Here is a 14,142-nt window from a genome sequence, read left to right on the forward strand (position 1 = left end):
ACCAAACACAAGGCATTAGTTCTCACTCAGTAAGATGACTGAGGAGGCAATAATAACAATAACAACGTTTATGAAAGGCTCACAGTGGGCCAGGAACTGGATATCCCTGGTCTCACCAAATCCTTTCAACAACCCTGAACCATTACTTACATGGCTCAGGGACCTTAGCAGCTGCAGGCCAGGACTGCAACTCGGGCAGCCTGACCTCACAGGCCAGGATCTGCTTGTAAGCTCTATGCCCTCCTGGGCTCTGACGGGTCTCCATCTCCTTGGGGTCAAAAGGAGGGATGTAAGACCCTCATAATGTCATCTTTGATAGTCCAAGTAGGACTCGAGTCCCAGTGTAGGCTAGTACTTTAGAAAAACTTATTTTAAAATAATTTCCGACTTACAAGAAAAGTTGCAAAATTTATGCAAAGAATTCCTATATACCCTTTACCCAGATTCCCCAAATGTTAACATCTTACCACACTTGCTTTATCATTCTCTCTCTCTCTCCACACACACACACACACACACACACACACACACACACACACTCATACCTATAAGTAATTATTTTCTGAAATGTTTGAGAGTCAGTTATAGATATAATACTTCTTTACCACTAAATACTTCAATGTTTCCTAAGAACAAAGACATTTTCTTATATAACTACAGAGAAATGATTAAAATCAGAAAATTAATATTGTTACAGGACTATTATCTAATCTACAGATCTTTTCTGATTTTACCCGTGATCCTTTCCCTGAGGCCTAAGCATTCTGAGTGGGCCTAACCTACCCTCTTGTCTCCACCCCCATCGGCTTTTAGCACCGATGAGGTTAAAGGACAGCAGAAAGGAGCCTGGGCTCCAGGCTAGCAGACACGGCTCTTCTGTCTCTGAGGCGCTGCCTGCTCCAGTGGTGGTGAAGAGCCCCCCTGGAGTTAGGCCTCAGTTCAACTCCTAACTCTACCTTTCACTGGCCGTGTGGTGTAGGGCAAATCACAGTCCCTCTCGGAGCTTCAGTCTCCTAACATGCAAGATGGGGATAACAGTACTTACTTTTATAGGGTTGTTGTGAGGGTAAATGAGCTATGTATGGAAAGTGCCTGGTGCATAAGAAGTGTTTAATCAACAATCACTGTGGCTGTGGTGATGACCATGACAAGGGAGAAGGAGAAAGGAGGTGGCCGGTGCTCGTGGTTGGCGGCTTCCAAAATGGCTCCCAACAATGCGCCCCTCCTAGCATTCACCTGTCGTCCCCTCCCCGTGAGTGTGGGCGGGGCCTAGTAACTTGTTTCTGATGAGTCAATTACAGCAACGGAGTGGAATTCCGTTTCTGAAAGAAGGTTACAAAAAGACCCTGGCTTCCCTCGTCTGCTTTCTCGCTTGCTCACTCTGATGACGTCAGCTGCCCTGTTGTGAGTTGTCTCATGGAGTGACCCACGGGGTGAGGAGCTGAAGGAGACCCCTGGTGCCAACAGCCCATGAAGAACTGAATCCTGCCAGCAACCATGTGTGTGAATGTAGAAGTGGATCCTTCCTGGGCCAAGTCCTTGGATGAGACTGTACCCTGTGAACACCCTGATTATAGTCCTGTAAGAGATTCTTGAGTCAGGAGCCCAGGTGAGCCCCTCTCTTCCTGACCCACAGAAATGGGGCAATCGTAACTGTGTGTTGTGTGAAACTGTGAGCTGGAGGGTAATTTGTTATGCAGCAACACATGACTCATACAGAGGAAGAATGCATTCACTTCCTCTTACTCCTCTTGCTACGGTGGCCTTGACTGTAATTCTGCATTTCCAGGGGGAACACGGACAGTTCTCTGTCATTGGAACCCGGGTCTGTCTTTGCATCTAAGGCAACTGTTCTAATCTGGTTCCTGCTGTCTGCTTCTCCAGGCTTGTTCCCAACCACTGCCTGCCTCATACGTTAGCAACGATGAGCTACTTGTTTGTGGTGTCTTTGTGAGCTCCTCATGGCTTCCTGCTTCAAGCTCTTGTACATGCTATTTCAGTGTCCTCCAACTGGAACAGCCTGAGCACACCCCCATCTGTTAACACCCAACTCAGGTGATCAGATTATTTCTGACTTTCATCACTATTTCTGGACTGCCTGCTAGGTGACTGTTATTAGTTAGGGATGCATCTGGTTGCAAGTCCCAGAAGCCGAACCTCAACGGCTTTCACAAATAGAGGTGATTTGTTTCCCACATGACAAAACGCCTAGAAGTTGGCACTGCTGGCACTGGATCACAGCTCTACAATGACCTGCAATTCTCTCAGCTTTCCCTCATGACCGTAAGATTACTGCTGTAGCTACAGCCATCATGAATACAACCAAGGCAAGAAGAAGGATCGAGGTGCTAGAGTAGACTGGTTGTCCCTTTGTAGTCAAGAACACAAGAGCTTTCCCAGAGCCCCCTGTAGATTTTGCTTCTGTCTCTGGCCAGAACTGGGTCACATGTTCACTCTAGCTACAAGGGAGGCTGGAAAAGCAAGTTTTTAGCTTTGCAGCCTCTCCAGTGGGAATCAGAGAAAAAAACGAGTTGGGAAGAGGATTAACTAATCCACAGTGTCCTGCCACAGAGTTGGAAATACAACTGTCAGGGAGTTCACAGTACAGAAGGCTTTTCTGACACCAAGCTTGGGTTAGATGATCTCTGATCTACCTTTAGCAAATCACATACCTACCTGCTGCAAAAACCTGCTCTTGTGTCTTTCCTACTCACCAGACAGTACGCCCCTTAAGAGCAGGAGTGGTGTTTTTTTCACCTCTGGATCTCAGCTTCAAGCACAGAGCCGGGCCCAGAGTCAGGCTCAGTGAAGACTGGAAAAGGCCCTGCCCACTAGACAAAGGACCTGCATCCTGGTGGTGGGTAGGCCCAACACACCTCCTAATGTAGAGAAACTGTTCTGGATCTATTGTGAGTTACAGCGTGAAGCTAAAACACCCTCAACCTAGGTGGGCTGTGGTTACTTCCAGCTTCTTTTGAAGCAGAAGGAACACCCCCTACTGTATGAGAAAGCAGCCTGCAATCTATTGCTACTAGCTTCTTCCCAGGAAGACTGGATGATTTCATGAGATATTATTTGCAGAGTGTGCTGAGCTATTCATAAGAACAGCCTTGTGAGGAACGTATCTGAAGAGGCTGGCTGTTTCCCACAACTATTATGAAGCCTTTCAAAATTCTATTTCATGTTTGACAAAACATAATTTTTTAGGGCCCATTGAAACATGTAACTGCAGCACTTCAGGTAACCTGGGGTTTTGATCCATTTTTCCAAAAGTTCCCAGAAAACTGTAAATTAGAACATTTGTTTGAATGATGGCATCAACAGCAATGGAGTGCAATGTTGGGAAGAAGAATAAATGACACTGAGAAAGTGCCTTTCTTTTCTTTCCGTGCCGTGGGCACGCAGAGCCACACTGCTCTAACGGTCACTTACCCTGTCCGAGCAGTGTCTCAGGCAGAGCAGGCAGTGCGTGCACGGTCCCAGGCTCAAGAAGGAGAGCAGTGCAGCCGCATCGTTTGTATGCTCTCATTTGCGTCCACGAAACCCCCTACCAAGCCCAAACCTAGAGAAATACAATGACAGGGTTGAAAAGGACTCACTCCAGGGGTCCACCAGGAGAATTAACCAGGCTCCAATTTGAGTGCAAGTCTCATCAGACACAAGGCCAGATGCATGCCATAAAAGTGACTCATCGACTAATATCCTCTAATAATATCTAGCGAGACGGAGTGAGCGTGGGAGACTTTTGCTGTTGGGGAAGGCTTCTCATCAATAAGCATTTAATAGAAGTCCATAGAGTGAGCGATAATTGCTGCTGAAGGATTTAACGAGTTGAGAAAGCAGCATATGGCCTTCTTGGAATTTATCATTAAACTGGAGATGAGGCCAAGGAGATGCCACTTCTGGCCCTGGCCCCCACTCGGTGTACCGTCATCCTGACAGCACGTCTTCCCGCTCCTCAAATACGTGCGGCTTCCCTTCTCCTGGCTCCTGTCAGTGCTGCTCCGACCACCTGAAACGCCCTCCTCACTCCTGCTGTGAAGGTTTTCTCCTTGGAGGCTTTACCCAGTGCCTCTCTCCCCCACTGGGCTAATGTACCTGCTCCACATTTGATCACTTTCTTCTTTCGTCAGCCATAGAACCATCATTGATTGGGTCCCATGTCGCTCTTCCCCAAGTAGAAGATAAATTCTGACAGGGTGGTTTCCTATTCAGCTGGGTCCCCTCAACTCCTGCACGGTTCCCAGCTCAGGAAAGGCATGTGGGATGAACGAGAGAATGAGTGAACGTTGCCAACCACACATCATCCTTTGCAGACCGCCACCTTCTCTCTTTGGTTTTGTCCCAAACATTCAAGATATAAACTTCCAGAGATATAAACTGACCTTTCTGGCTTCCTAGAGGAACTTAAGACCCCCCCCCCCACCCAGACCCCACCTCACCTGACTCAGACCTAAGTCAGGTAAGGCATTCCTGCCCTGCTGTGCCATCTTCAATGCCAGGATCCCACCAACAAGGACCCACTGTCCTCCTGAACATGACACCGAAGTTTTCCCCTCTGTCCTGGAAACCTGGAGGTCACCAGAGCCGCTCTGGCAGGCCAAGGGACTTTGTAGATGTGATTAAATTAAGGATCTTGAAATGGGGAGATCATCCTAGGTTATCCAGATGGCCCAATTTTATGCAGAGGGTCCTAATAAGAGGGAGGCAGGAGGCTCAGACAGATATAGATGTAAGGACCAAAGCAGCGCACAGAAAGAAGATGCTATGCAGCTGACTTTGAAGATGGAGGAAGGGGCCATGAACCAAGCAGCGCCAACGGCCTCTAGACGCTGGAACTGGCAAGGAAACATTCTCCCCGAGAGCCTTCAGAAGGAACACAGCCCCGCCGACACCTTCATTTCAGACTTCTAACCTCTAGAACTGTAAAATGAAATTGGGTTGTTTGAAGCCAATAATTTGTGGTGCTTTGGTACAGCAGCCAGAGGAAACTAACACACTCACTCATGGAGGGGCTGGTTCTCTGAGGTGCCTTCAGGCTAGGGCAGGAAAGGTGCAGGAATTGAGCTAGTGAGGAGGATGCTGACAGGTGTTTCGGGCCCAGGGACCAGCACTGCAAAAGTGTAGGAACCACCACCATAGGTGGGTCATGAGCTAAAAGCATATCATTGTGGCCATGGGTGGGTGTGAACTGACGTGTGGGTGGCCCAAGCTGAGGCTGCAGAGGGTGCAAGGATCATGCAGGCCCCCAAGGGGTCTGTGGGTGTAGATTTTATCCTATGGATAATGAGGAGCCTCTGAAGGATTTTAAACCGGCATGTGACTTACTCATATTTCTGTTTTGGAAAGTGTTCCCCTGATGATGGATCAGGAAGGCCCAGGATGGTTACCCGAAGAGGTTAGGCAGTCCCCAGCTTCCCGGAGGATGGCCTTCCCTGCTGCCTACATATCACCTTAATCACCAAGTAGTGTGATGCTGGCCAATGCCCCACACGTACTAAATTCTAACTAAGCAAGCGCCCCTCAGCCCATTTGTCACAGGCCGTCGCAGAGACACAGAGAGGAAAGGCGAGCCGGGAAGGTTAAGTGCCCGTCACCGCAGATGTAATGTGCGAACGCTCATCGTTTGGGAGGCAGTCAATTTACCTTTCCCTGTGGTGAGCGCTTCTAACAGGACCTGGCCCGGAAAAGCAGCTGAAAACATCCCTGTTTATTATAGACATAAAGCAGATGGCTTCGGGCAGAATGGAAATGGGTTCTACAAACATCTTTCATTACACAGACCTATTGACCGGACTCCTCATCTTAAAGAAAACAAGAGACGCAGTATGTATTTGTGGGATTGACGAGCACATTTTTCAGGACCTGGCAAAATCATTGCCATCTGTGCGAGTGTGTCAACTTCTCCAGGGCAATCAACCTTCACGTGAACTCTGGGTGCTTTTTCTTTTCAACTTTGTTGGCTTCACCTGCTGTTGCTATGGGCGCACTGTGCTACGAACAAAAGCAAAGCAAGCCTTCTTTGTCGGGTGTGAGGATCCTCTGCCAGCCACCCCCGGAGGAAACAAACATGCCAATTAAGCCCTCATCCTAATTATGAGACTCCCAGGCAAACGCAGCCTGGTTCTTCAGTTTTGAGAATTTTCAAAAGATGTGAAGGAGCCCAAGGAATGGAACGAGGTCTCCCGTCTCCCCACCCTCAGGAGGTGGAATCTGAGTACCAGCTACCTGGTTTACTGAGTGACAGGCCGGGCACTGTGACAAAACTCCACATCGAGGCTGATTCTTTCAACACAGCTGGGAGGGAAGGGTTTGTGCTTGCTTTCTGGTGAAGAGCCCTAATCAACTTCTCCCCAGCCTCGGTGAGACACACGGAAAATAGAGATAAATTACAAGCCTCCTAGGGTTGTCATGGGGGTTATCAGAATTGACCCACCTGGCACAGTACCTAGCCAGCCCGTAGTTAGTTCTCCAGAAATACTAGCTCCTTTCTCTTTCTTTCCATTATGCTTAAAGCAGAATTCGCCATACCCACCTCTGCTTCTATATGTTTGTTCACCTTGTTTGAAAAAGGCTGCAGCATTTTTATATTCACCTATGATCAAAATCTAGTGGCCCTTAGGAAGCTGTCAGCCTTCTCAGTTTGGGAGATGTCACCACAGAAGAGTGCTCCCGAGGAAGGCCGCTCCCAAGTGCCACTGCTGTGGTCTTCCATCTAGCACCAACCAGAAATACTCAGCTCTAAGCGTCACTTGTCCCTGGACCTGAGCTAAGAGTCGATACTGAGAAACAGAGGAATGGGTCGTTTAATGTCATTCGGGTAGAAATAACATCTTCTGGTGATGAAGAATAAATACGCCCCAAATCACAGCCGACTTGTCAACTTGGAAAAAAGAAGGTAGGAAAGTGGGTAGGTGAGAAATGCCCAGGTCTGCAAAGTAGCAGACAAAATCACAAAGTAACTGCCACTGTGCTCGTGCTTTAGAGGGACAGGGATAAATAAAACCTGGCCCCTGTCCTCCAGATGATGGCAATGTAGCAGGAAGCACACCTTCGGATCTCAGGCAGCTCAGTCTGCTGGTAACTTACCAATATCCATTTTCCCTCCCTCTTTAGTAACAGAATCTCTGTCTTTAGCTGCACATATTATTACATTCCCTCGTCTCTGCAGGAGGGTGAGACCATGTGAATAAGGTTTGGCTTGTAATCTACAAATAGAAATGTTGGGTGATACTTCCAGGAGCGCTCTTTAAAAGGAAAAGGCATGCCCTTCCCTTCTTCCCCACTTGTGCTTTCTAGAATGTGATGGCTGGATGATGGCAGCTCTACCAGAACCTGAAGAGGAGGACCAAATACAGATTGGACAGAATAATCCAAGAGACGGCCAGGACGCTGATGGCCCTGAAGCTGCCATACTAGCCCCATACCTCTGGGCTTCTTTTACCTCGGGGAGAAAGAATCTTTTAAACCACCATTATTTTCTATCTTTCTGTTCTATGCAGCTAAACCTAAGTCTAACTGACAGACTGAGATCTAAAGAATGTTCAATGAATTAGTATATAAAAAAATGAAAAAGTGTGTAAACTTTTGGAAGTTTCTATTGCCCCAGTTAAACCTATTTTACATGCAGACACTCAAATGGATATTGTTTGAAAGGCAAAATACACCTAAGGAAAAAAAAAATCTACCATAACTTAATTTTTTATATGAATTTTTCATGGGAAGAAAAATCCTTACTCAGGACTCTAGAAGGCTGAAATGTGCAGCAGCAAATCTGCTTTTCTGTAGATCACAAAAACCAGACTGTCCTATCTCCTTCCCCCAAAAACAGATTCATTATGGTGCACTGTCGCACTCTGCTTCGAGTGGGCATTTGCCATATGGCTTGGCAGTTTAATGGTTGTCTGATACTTGACAAAAATAAAGCACAATCATTTTGCAAGGAGTTTGAGTTCCTAGATGGGTCTTTTCCAAATAACAGCTGTGCCTCAAAATTGAGTTACTCAATTTGCAATTTGTGGACACAATACTCAAACATTTACAAGTGAGCAAAAGCTCAAATCACTTGGGCTATTTCCAGCCTTCAGAGTTTACGGTTTTTAGCAATGGTACGAGTACACAGCTGTCAAGAAGCTCAAGCCATTGTCTGAACCACCAGACCTGGCAGGCAGCAGTGATGCCCTACTTAGCAGCAGACCATGTGGAGCTGACCACAAATCCTCAAGAGAGAAAGAAGCCTCACCCCAAAGTCCACAGACTAAATCCCCATGCCTTTCTCTCCACTCCCTACCACATTCATGGAGATGACCCTTATGGGGACAGAGCCCCAGAGAGCAGTTTCCGGCTCTCGGCCTCACGTGGGGGGCTGCTGACTCATGTAGTAGATGGCCATTGGTTGTGGTTAGTTGGCCGTCAGCTGTAGCTAGTTAGCCATTGGCCACTAATATAACTGCCGCGGCTGTGTTTGGGAGTGGAGTCGGGAGGAGAGTCGAGGTAAGTCGAGGAGAGTGGGTCGGTTGGCAGAAAAGCAGACAGCAGGTCGCACGTCGTGTGAACCCAGCGTCCAGTGAGACTATAGTGGTATGACTCCCCCATCTATGGCTCTGTGGGTGTTCCTTTTTGGTCTCACCATGTCCTGCATTCTTATGTGGGGAGTGGGAGCAGAGACCCCGCAGGCCGCCCCCCTGTGATAACCCTACATCAGGTCTTCACTTTCCCCACTACTGAGACCCACCCTACTATAGAATCTCATTACTTTCTTGTATCAATTAGGATTTTTAAGAATTGCAAACAAGGTAAATGAGCTTATCTGGTTATCTTAGTTCCCTTCCCTACCCAACACAAGCAGGGGAAGAGCATGAAATTATCAGAAGGCTATTGGCCCATTACAGAGAATAAAGGAAAAGGGAACATGAGATCTTAGGGTGGACAAGGGACAGGGCAGTGCCATGGTCTTACCCTGGACAGGGTCGCATGGTACAGACAAGGTCCCTGCAGCTCACACCAGTGTATACTGCTGTTCCCAGAGAGAGGAAATGGATGAAGGCTGGACAGGCCCCTACCCCACTCCCAGCGATGGCGCCCATACTTGATAAGGGGAGAGAAACTCTGGAATCACCTCCCCCCTGCCCCCACCAATCTGGCTCCAATCCAATCTTTTCTCAGTATACTAAACAGATTAACCACTTTGAAAGTTTGAGTTCAATCACCCAAACTAATGTGATAAACTATTGAGTGTTTACCTGAGCCAAACACTATAAAATCTGGGCCTGTGTGCCAAGCCAGTGATAAAGTCTTCCATAATTTGTCCTCCACTGGCATTTATTTGCTAGGTCACATCCTTCATCTGTCATCCCTCATCCCTCATTGTCTCCTGACCACCCTCTCTTCCCTACATGTGGTCCATTTCCTCACCAAGCGGAGACAACCTGCCCTTCTGTGATGTTTCTTCTCAGCCTTCCTGCTCCTTGGGCTTCTGTTTATGCCATTTCCTGGAGCTAGAAGGGCCTCTCCCAGACCAACTCTGCCACGGCGAGTCCCCTGGCAGCCCACCTGGAAGTCAGTGCTCCCGCCTCTGGCCTCTGAAAGGTGACAGTCTGTTTATACCGTGGAACCCCCACACTTTTCTTGCCTAGTGGACTATAAAGCCTTGAGGGCAGGGATCCCATGGGATCTAATGCAAAGTGGAAGGTAAATAGGAATATTCACATTATTCATTGGGGGACAAGTGAAAAGTAGATCCAAGTGAGAGCCAGAGTGCACCAACCACTTCCCAGCATGGCCTAAACTAAGGCGGGTATTAGTAACCGAGGAGGAAGTATCCCCAAATCAAAACAGCAGAGCCGCAGTTTGTCCACAGTCCCACCCCCTTCATGCTTCCAACATGGACACTTCCTGGTCTGCCCAGTTTGCTTCACCCTACGTGAGTCTGTCTCCCTACCTGAGGTGTCCGTTTCCTTCTTCTGGACTTGATTTTGCTCTCGCAACATAAATTGTGTCTGCTGCCCTGGCTGCTTCAGGATCCTCATTCTTGAGTCCCACCTCACAGGCACCCTCCGACTCCTCTGCCCAAGCCTAATCCAGGCTCCACGCCCAGGGTTCCGCTCCAGTCCAGCAGGGGGCAATGAGCCACATTTAGTGTTGGGAAACCACACCCTCTACAGCCCTGGGGGGCTTCCCTGTATGGCAGCAAAATGCAGAGCTGATCACAAGGATGGAGGGGACGGCACGGTGGCCCTTCTAGTAACCAAAGCACAAAACTGGCCGCCATCCGGTCTCTTCCCTCTCCCTTGCCTTGACAGCCTGTCAGTTCCACCTCTGCAATATCTTTATTATCCATCTCTCTCTCAGACTCCACAGTCACTGCCTGTATCAGGGCTCATTATTTCTCAATTGGACCTGAGTGCACTCTTCACCTGTCTCCTGTCTCCAGTCTCACATGCTCCGATTCATCCTCTGCTCAGCTGCTCAGGGGTCTCTGACATGTACATCTGATTCCCTGCTCAATCCCCCGCCAACCAATCACATTCTGGATAAGGCTGAATCTCAGTGTGGCATCCATGGCCTGTTACCCTCTGGTCCTGACCTGTTTCACAAGCTTCCCTGCTTACTTTCCAAGCCCCTCCCTGTGTTTGCTGCATTAAACTGCTTTCCTTTCTATCCTACTCCTCTTGGGCTGAATATTAGGACGAGTCCTAAGATCAAATATAAAAATTCTAACAAAGAAGGCAACTGTGTTTTGCTTGCCTCGTTATCCTTCACAAAAAAAAAAAGAAAACAAGTTGCCACTGCTATCAAGTTCCTCAAGGGAGCAGGAGGATGGCAGGGAGAACCCGAAATAACTGGCAAGGTGGGAATCGGGCCAGGCTCTGCAAGAAGGCAGAACAGGCCCGCGGAAGCCCAGTGAACCACAGCAGGGGCCCAGCAGGCAACAGTCTGGCGGCTCAAGGATAGGTGTTCATTTGAGAATGTCATTGGGCACGACAGAAACAAATCCAGAGCAATCCTTTCCTATCTCATGTAATAGAATTTCCTCCAGAAATGATAAGCCAAGCAGCCCATCTTCCCTTTATTGAGCTATACGCAGACGGCCATGGTCATGAGCAGATGACTGAAAATCTGTGTAGTGATCTATGAAGTCAGAATAGACGGGAGCCAGGTGTGGGGCAGTGATTAACATTTTTAACCAAGTTCATCTAACATATGTTTCACGGTGTATATAATTGCTATTGTGTTGGTCAGATAGTAGACCCAAATGGGGGCAGTTTGCAGAAACAACTTCAGTCTCTATGATTCTTCAGTAGATAAAACTTACTCCCTGAGAGGAAGGAAGAAGGGTAGGGTGCAGAGTATAGATGAATTAAATCAATCTTTCATAACAGATTCTATGGCTATCTGATCAGGATACACTTTAGAGGTGTGCACTTAACCCCCAAAACAACTTAAACAGAGCAGCTACCTTTGGGAAGTAGGCAGGGGAGTAAGGATGGAGCTGTAACTTTTTAATAAAGCCCTTCTGAACTAGTTAAATTTTTTTTTAAAAAAACCATGTGCACACATTTTGATTACAAAAGTGTTTAGTCTACCATATTGGAAGGCAAAGCCTTTCTCTCTATTTCCTTTACCCTTGGTAACCTGGTGAAGTGGTGGGCATTTTGCTATGTTTTTAACTTTTCACTGGCTTAGAAAGTGACAACAACATGCCATAGTCGGGGCTTTTGTCTGTTTGTTTGTTTTTTACTTCTTCCAATTGACTTGTTATGTTTTTGAACTCTAGCCATTCACACTCAAGCTTATTTATGAAAAGTCAGACTGGCAGACACATCATCTCTTCGGTTTCTGGGGCGGGGAGGTAGGTCTAACTATGCCCCACCTTCTGTCCGATACAAGGAGCCAACCTCTCCCCATGCGCATTCCCCTGGGCCACTCCCGGCTGCCCTCGGACCTCTGTGCAAGAAGTATATTCTCTACCCGCCTGGACTGCACTCTCAAATTGCTGTCCTAATGTCTCTGTAATATATTAACAGGCAGTGGCCAAAGGGAGTTCTGCTGAAATAGGCAGTATTGTGTTTGGGCCACGTTGGACTAAATCCTAGAATGCCCACAGTATTGCTGAGCGATGCAGTTTAATTTATGAGCATGCAGGTCTGCTGTGAAATTGGGAAATGGAAGGAGAAGACATTAGCATTCACATGGCAAGGGCAGCGCCTCGTTCAAAACTGTGAATAGGCCTTTTGCAGGGAGAGCTGGGGAGTGGGAAGGAGCAGACACACTCTGTCAGTCATGTGTGTGCTCATGAAACTTATCCTTATATTTCGATGCCGCCAACCACCTGAGAGATAGCTGCTTTATGCCCTTAGTGTTGCCTAACAGTCTCCAGTGTTTTCAACAGTAGAACACTGTATTCACATCTAAAACAAATGTCATCGTTTGGATGTGGTTTGATCTGCAGGAGGGAAGGCAGAACAGATGGCTTCTCAACTTCCTTCTAACTAGGGCATGCAAACTATTATACAGCTAAATATTTCCAAATTAAAAGGGGGAGGCAGGCACATTTGTAATTGAACGCGTAGCGATTGTACATGTGGTTTGTGCCATGTCATCTCCAGTTTAAGGAGCTTGTCAGCCAGAGATTTTCCATCTGACCTTGACTTTCTAGTCCATTTTTTAGTGCACAGAGTAAAATAGCATCTACGTCTGCCTTCCTTATGTATGAAAATACATTCTTCCAAAGAGTTCAAAGGAAATATGAAGTGTGCCCCAGCAGTAAGTTAAAGCATATTGGAAAAGGTTGGAAAATCCCATTGCTGAATAATGTTCCCCAAAGATATCAGGCCCTAATTCCTTGGAACCTGTAGATGTTACCTTATTTAGGAAAAGGGTCTTTGCATATGTGATTCAGTTAAGGATCTTGAGATGAGGAGATTATCCTGGATTACTCAGAGGGCCCTAAATGCAATCACATGTATCCTTAAAGGAGGGAGGGAAAGGGATATTAGAAAGAGAGAGAGAGAGAGAGAGAGAGAGACAGAGAGAGAGAGAGAGAGAGAGAGAGAGAGAGAGAGAGAGAGAGAGAGAGAGAGAGATGGAACCGAGAGAAATTGGGAAATGCTTCCTTGAAGACCGAAGTGATGTGGCCCCAAACCAAGGAATGCTGGCAGCTACCAGAAGAGGCAAGGTACAGATCTCCCCCAGAGCCTCCGAAGGGAATGGAGCCCTGCTGACACCTTGATTTTGGCCCAGTGATAATCATTTCAGACTTTTGGCTTCCAGAACTCTGAGAGAATACATTTCTGTTGTTTTAAATGATCACGAAGTTTGTGGTAATTTGTTACAATGGCCCTAGGAAACGAATATATCCGTAGAGGGGCTGGAGGGGAGGGTTTCAACTCGTACAAAACCCATCTCAAATACTCTGCAGTTCTTTTGACGGTATTCGGCAGAATTCAACTTCCTGCCTCCAGCGAGTGGGACGTGAGAGGGTTGGATGCAGGACAGTCAGGCCCATGAAGCACAGGTTAAGGAGAGCAGGCTGCCACACTCCAAGGGCCTTGGGGGTAGCTCTGATCAATATTCCCTCCTGAAGCAGAGGCTGAGTGCGTGAAGAAAACATGGATAATTCTTAAAGCAAACATCTGAACAGATAAGGAATTAACCTCATAACTCAGGTAGGGCTACGTAGGTTTGTGTGTGTCGTGAGAGCACGTCTTTAAACAAATGCAGTTGTAATTATTAATAAACATGGCCATATGCCTGCAAGCATATGGTACCAGGCTGTTCGCTGAAGATTTATCTATAATATTGAAAAATTTAGAGATCCAAATGTCTAGTACCAACAGGGGAATGGTTAAATCCGATATAATACTACGCAGCTATTAAAAAAGAACCTATTGCTACATATACTGACATGAGAGGTTATTCATGAATATATGTCGGGTTAAAAAAGGCAAGTTGCAGACCATATTATGGTATTCTCATTTTGGTTAAAAAGCTATCCGTAGTATAGTATACAGAAACAATATATAACATACGCACTTGTATATGTGCATTAATCTGTTGTATGCGTACATATCAAAGGTAAATCATTACCTCTCATGAAAAGCAAGGAGTGTGGGAGGGACAGAAAGAGGAGTGGACAGATTT

General features: G+C 47.0%; 1 protein-coding gene across 8 annotated transcripts in view; it reads right to left on the reverse strand.

Moving 5' to 3' along the window:
* The window catches only part of NMNAT3 (nicotinamide nucleotide adenylyltransferase 3), a 98,541-nt gene that overhangs the window by 59,258 nt on the left and 25,141 nt on the right, over window positions 1–14,142 (reverse strand). For 2 of the 8 annotated variants that reach the window (XM_074312926.2, XM_074312922.2), the window contains exon 2: window positions 3,433–3,562. The exons of 4 other annotated variants lie outside the window; for them this stretch is intronic. In XM_074312926.2, coding sequence (XP_074169027.2) covers window positions 3,433–3,529 — 97 coding nt within the window. In that variant the 5' untranslated portion in view covers window positions 3,530–3,562. Of the gene's footprint in view, window positions 1–3,432; window positions 3,565–4,098; window positions 4,118–14,142 lie in introns of those variants that run through there. 2 more of the 8 variants (XM_074312923.2, XM_074312924.2) reach the window with 2 other exon arrangements.

This window comes from Rhinolophus sinicus, chromosome 5, assembly GCF_057876585.1.
Source record: "Rhinolophus sinicus isolate RSI-liver-muscle chromosome 5, RSI-T2T, whole genome shotgun sequence".
Taxonomy (NCBI): domain Eukaryota; kingdom Metazoa; phylum Chordata; class Mammalia; order Chiroptera; family Rhinolophidae; genus Rhinolophus; species Rhinolophus sinicus.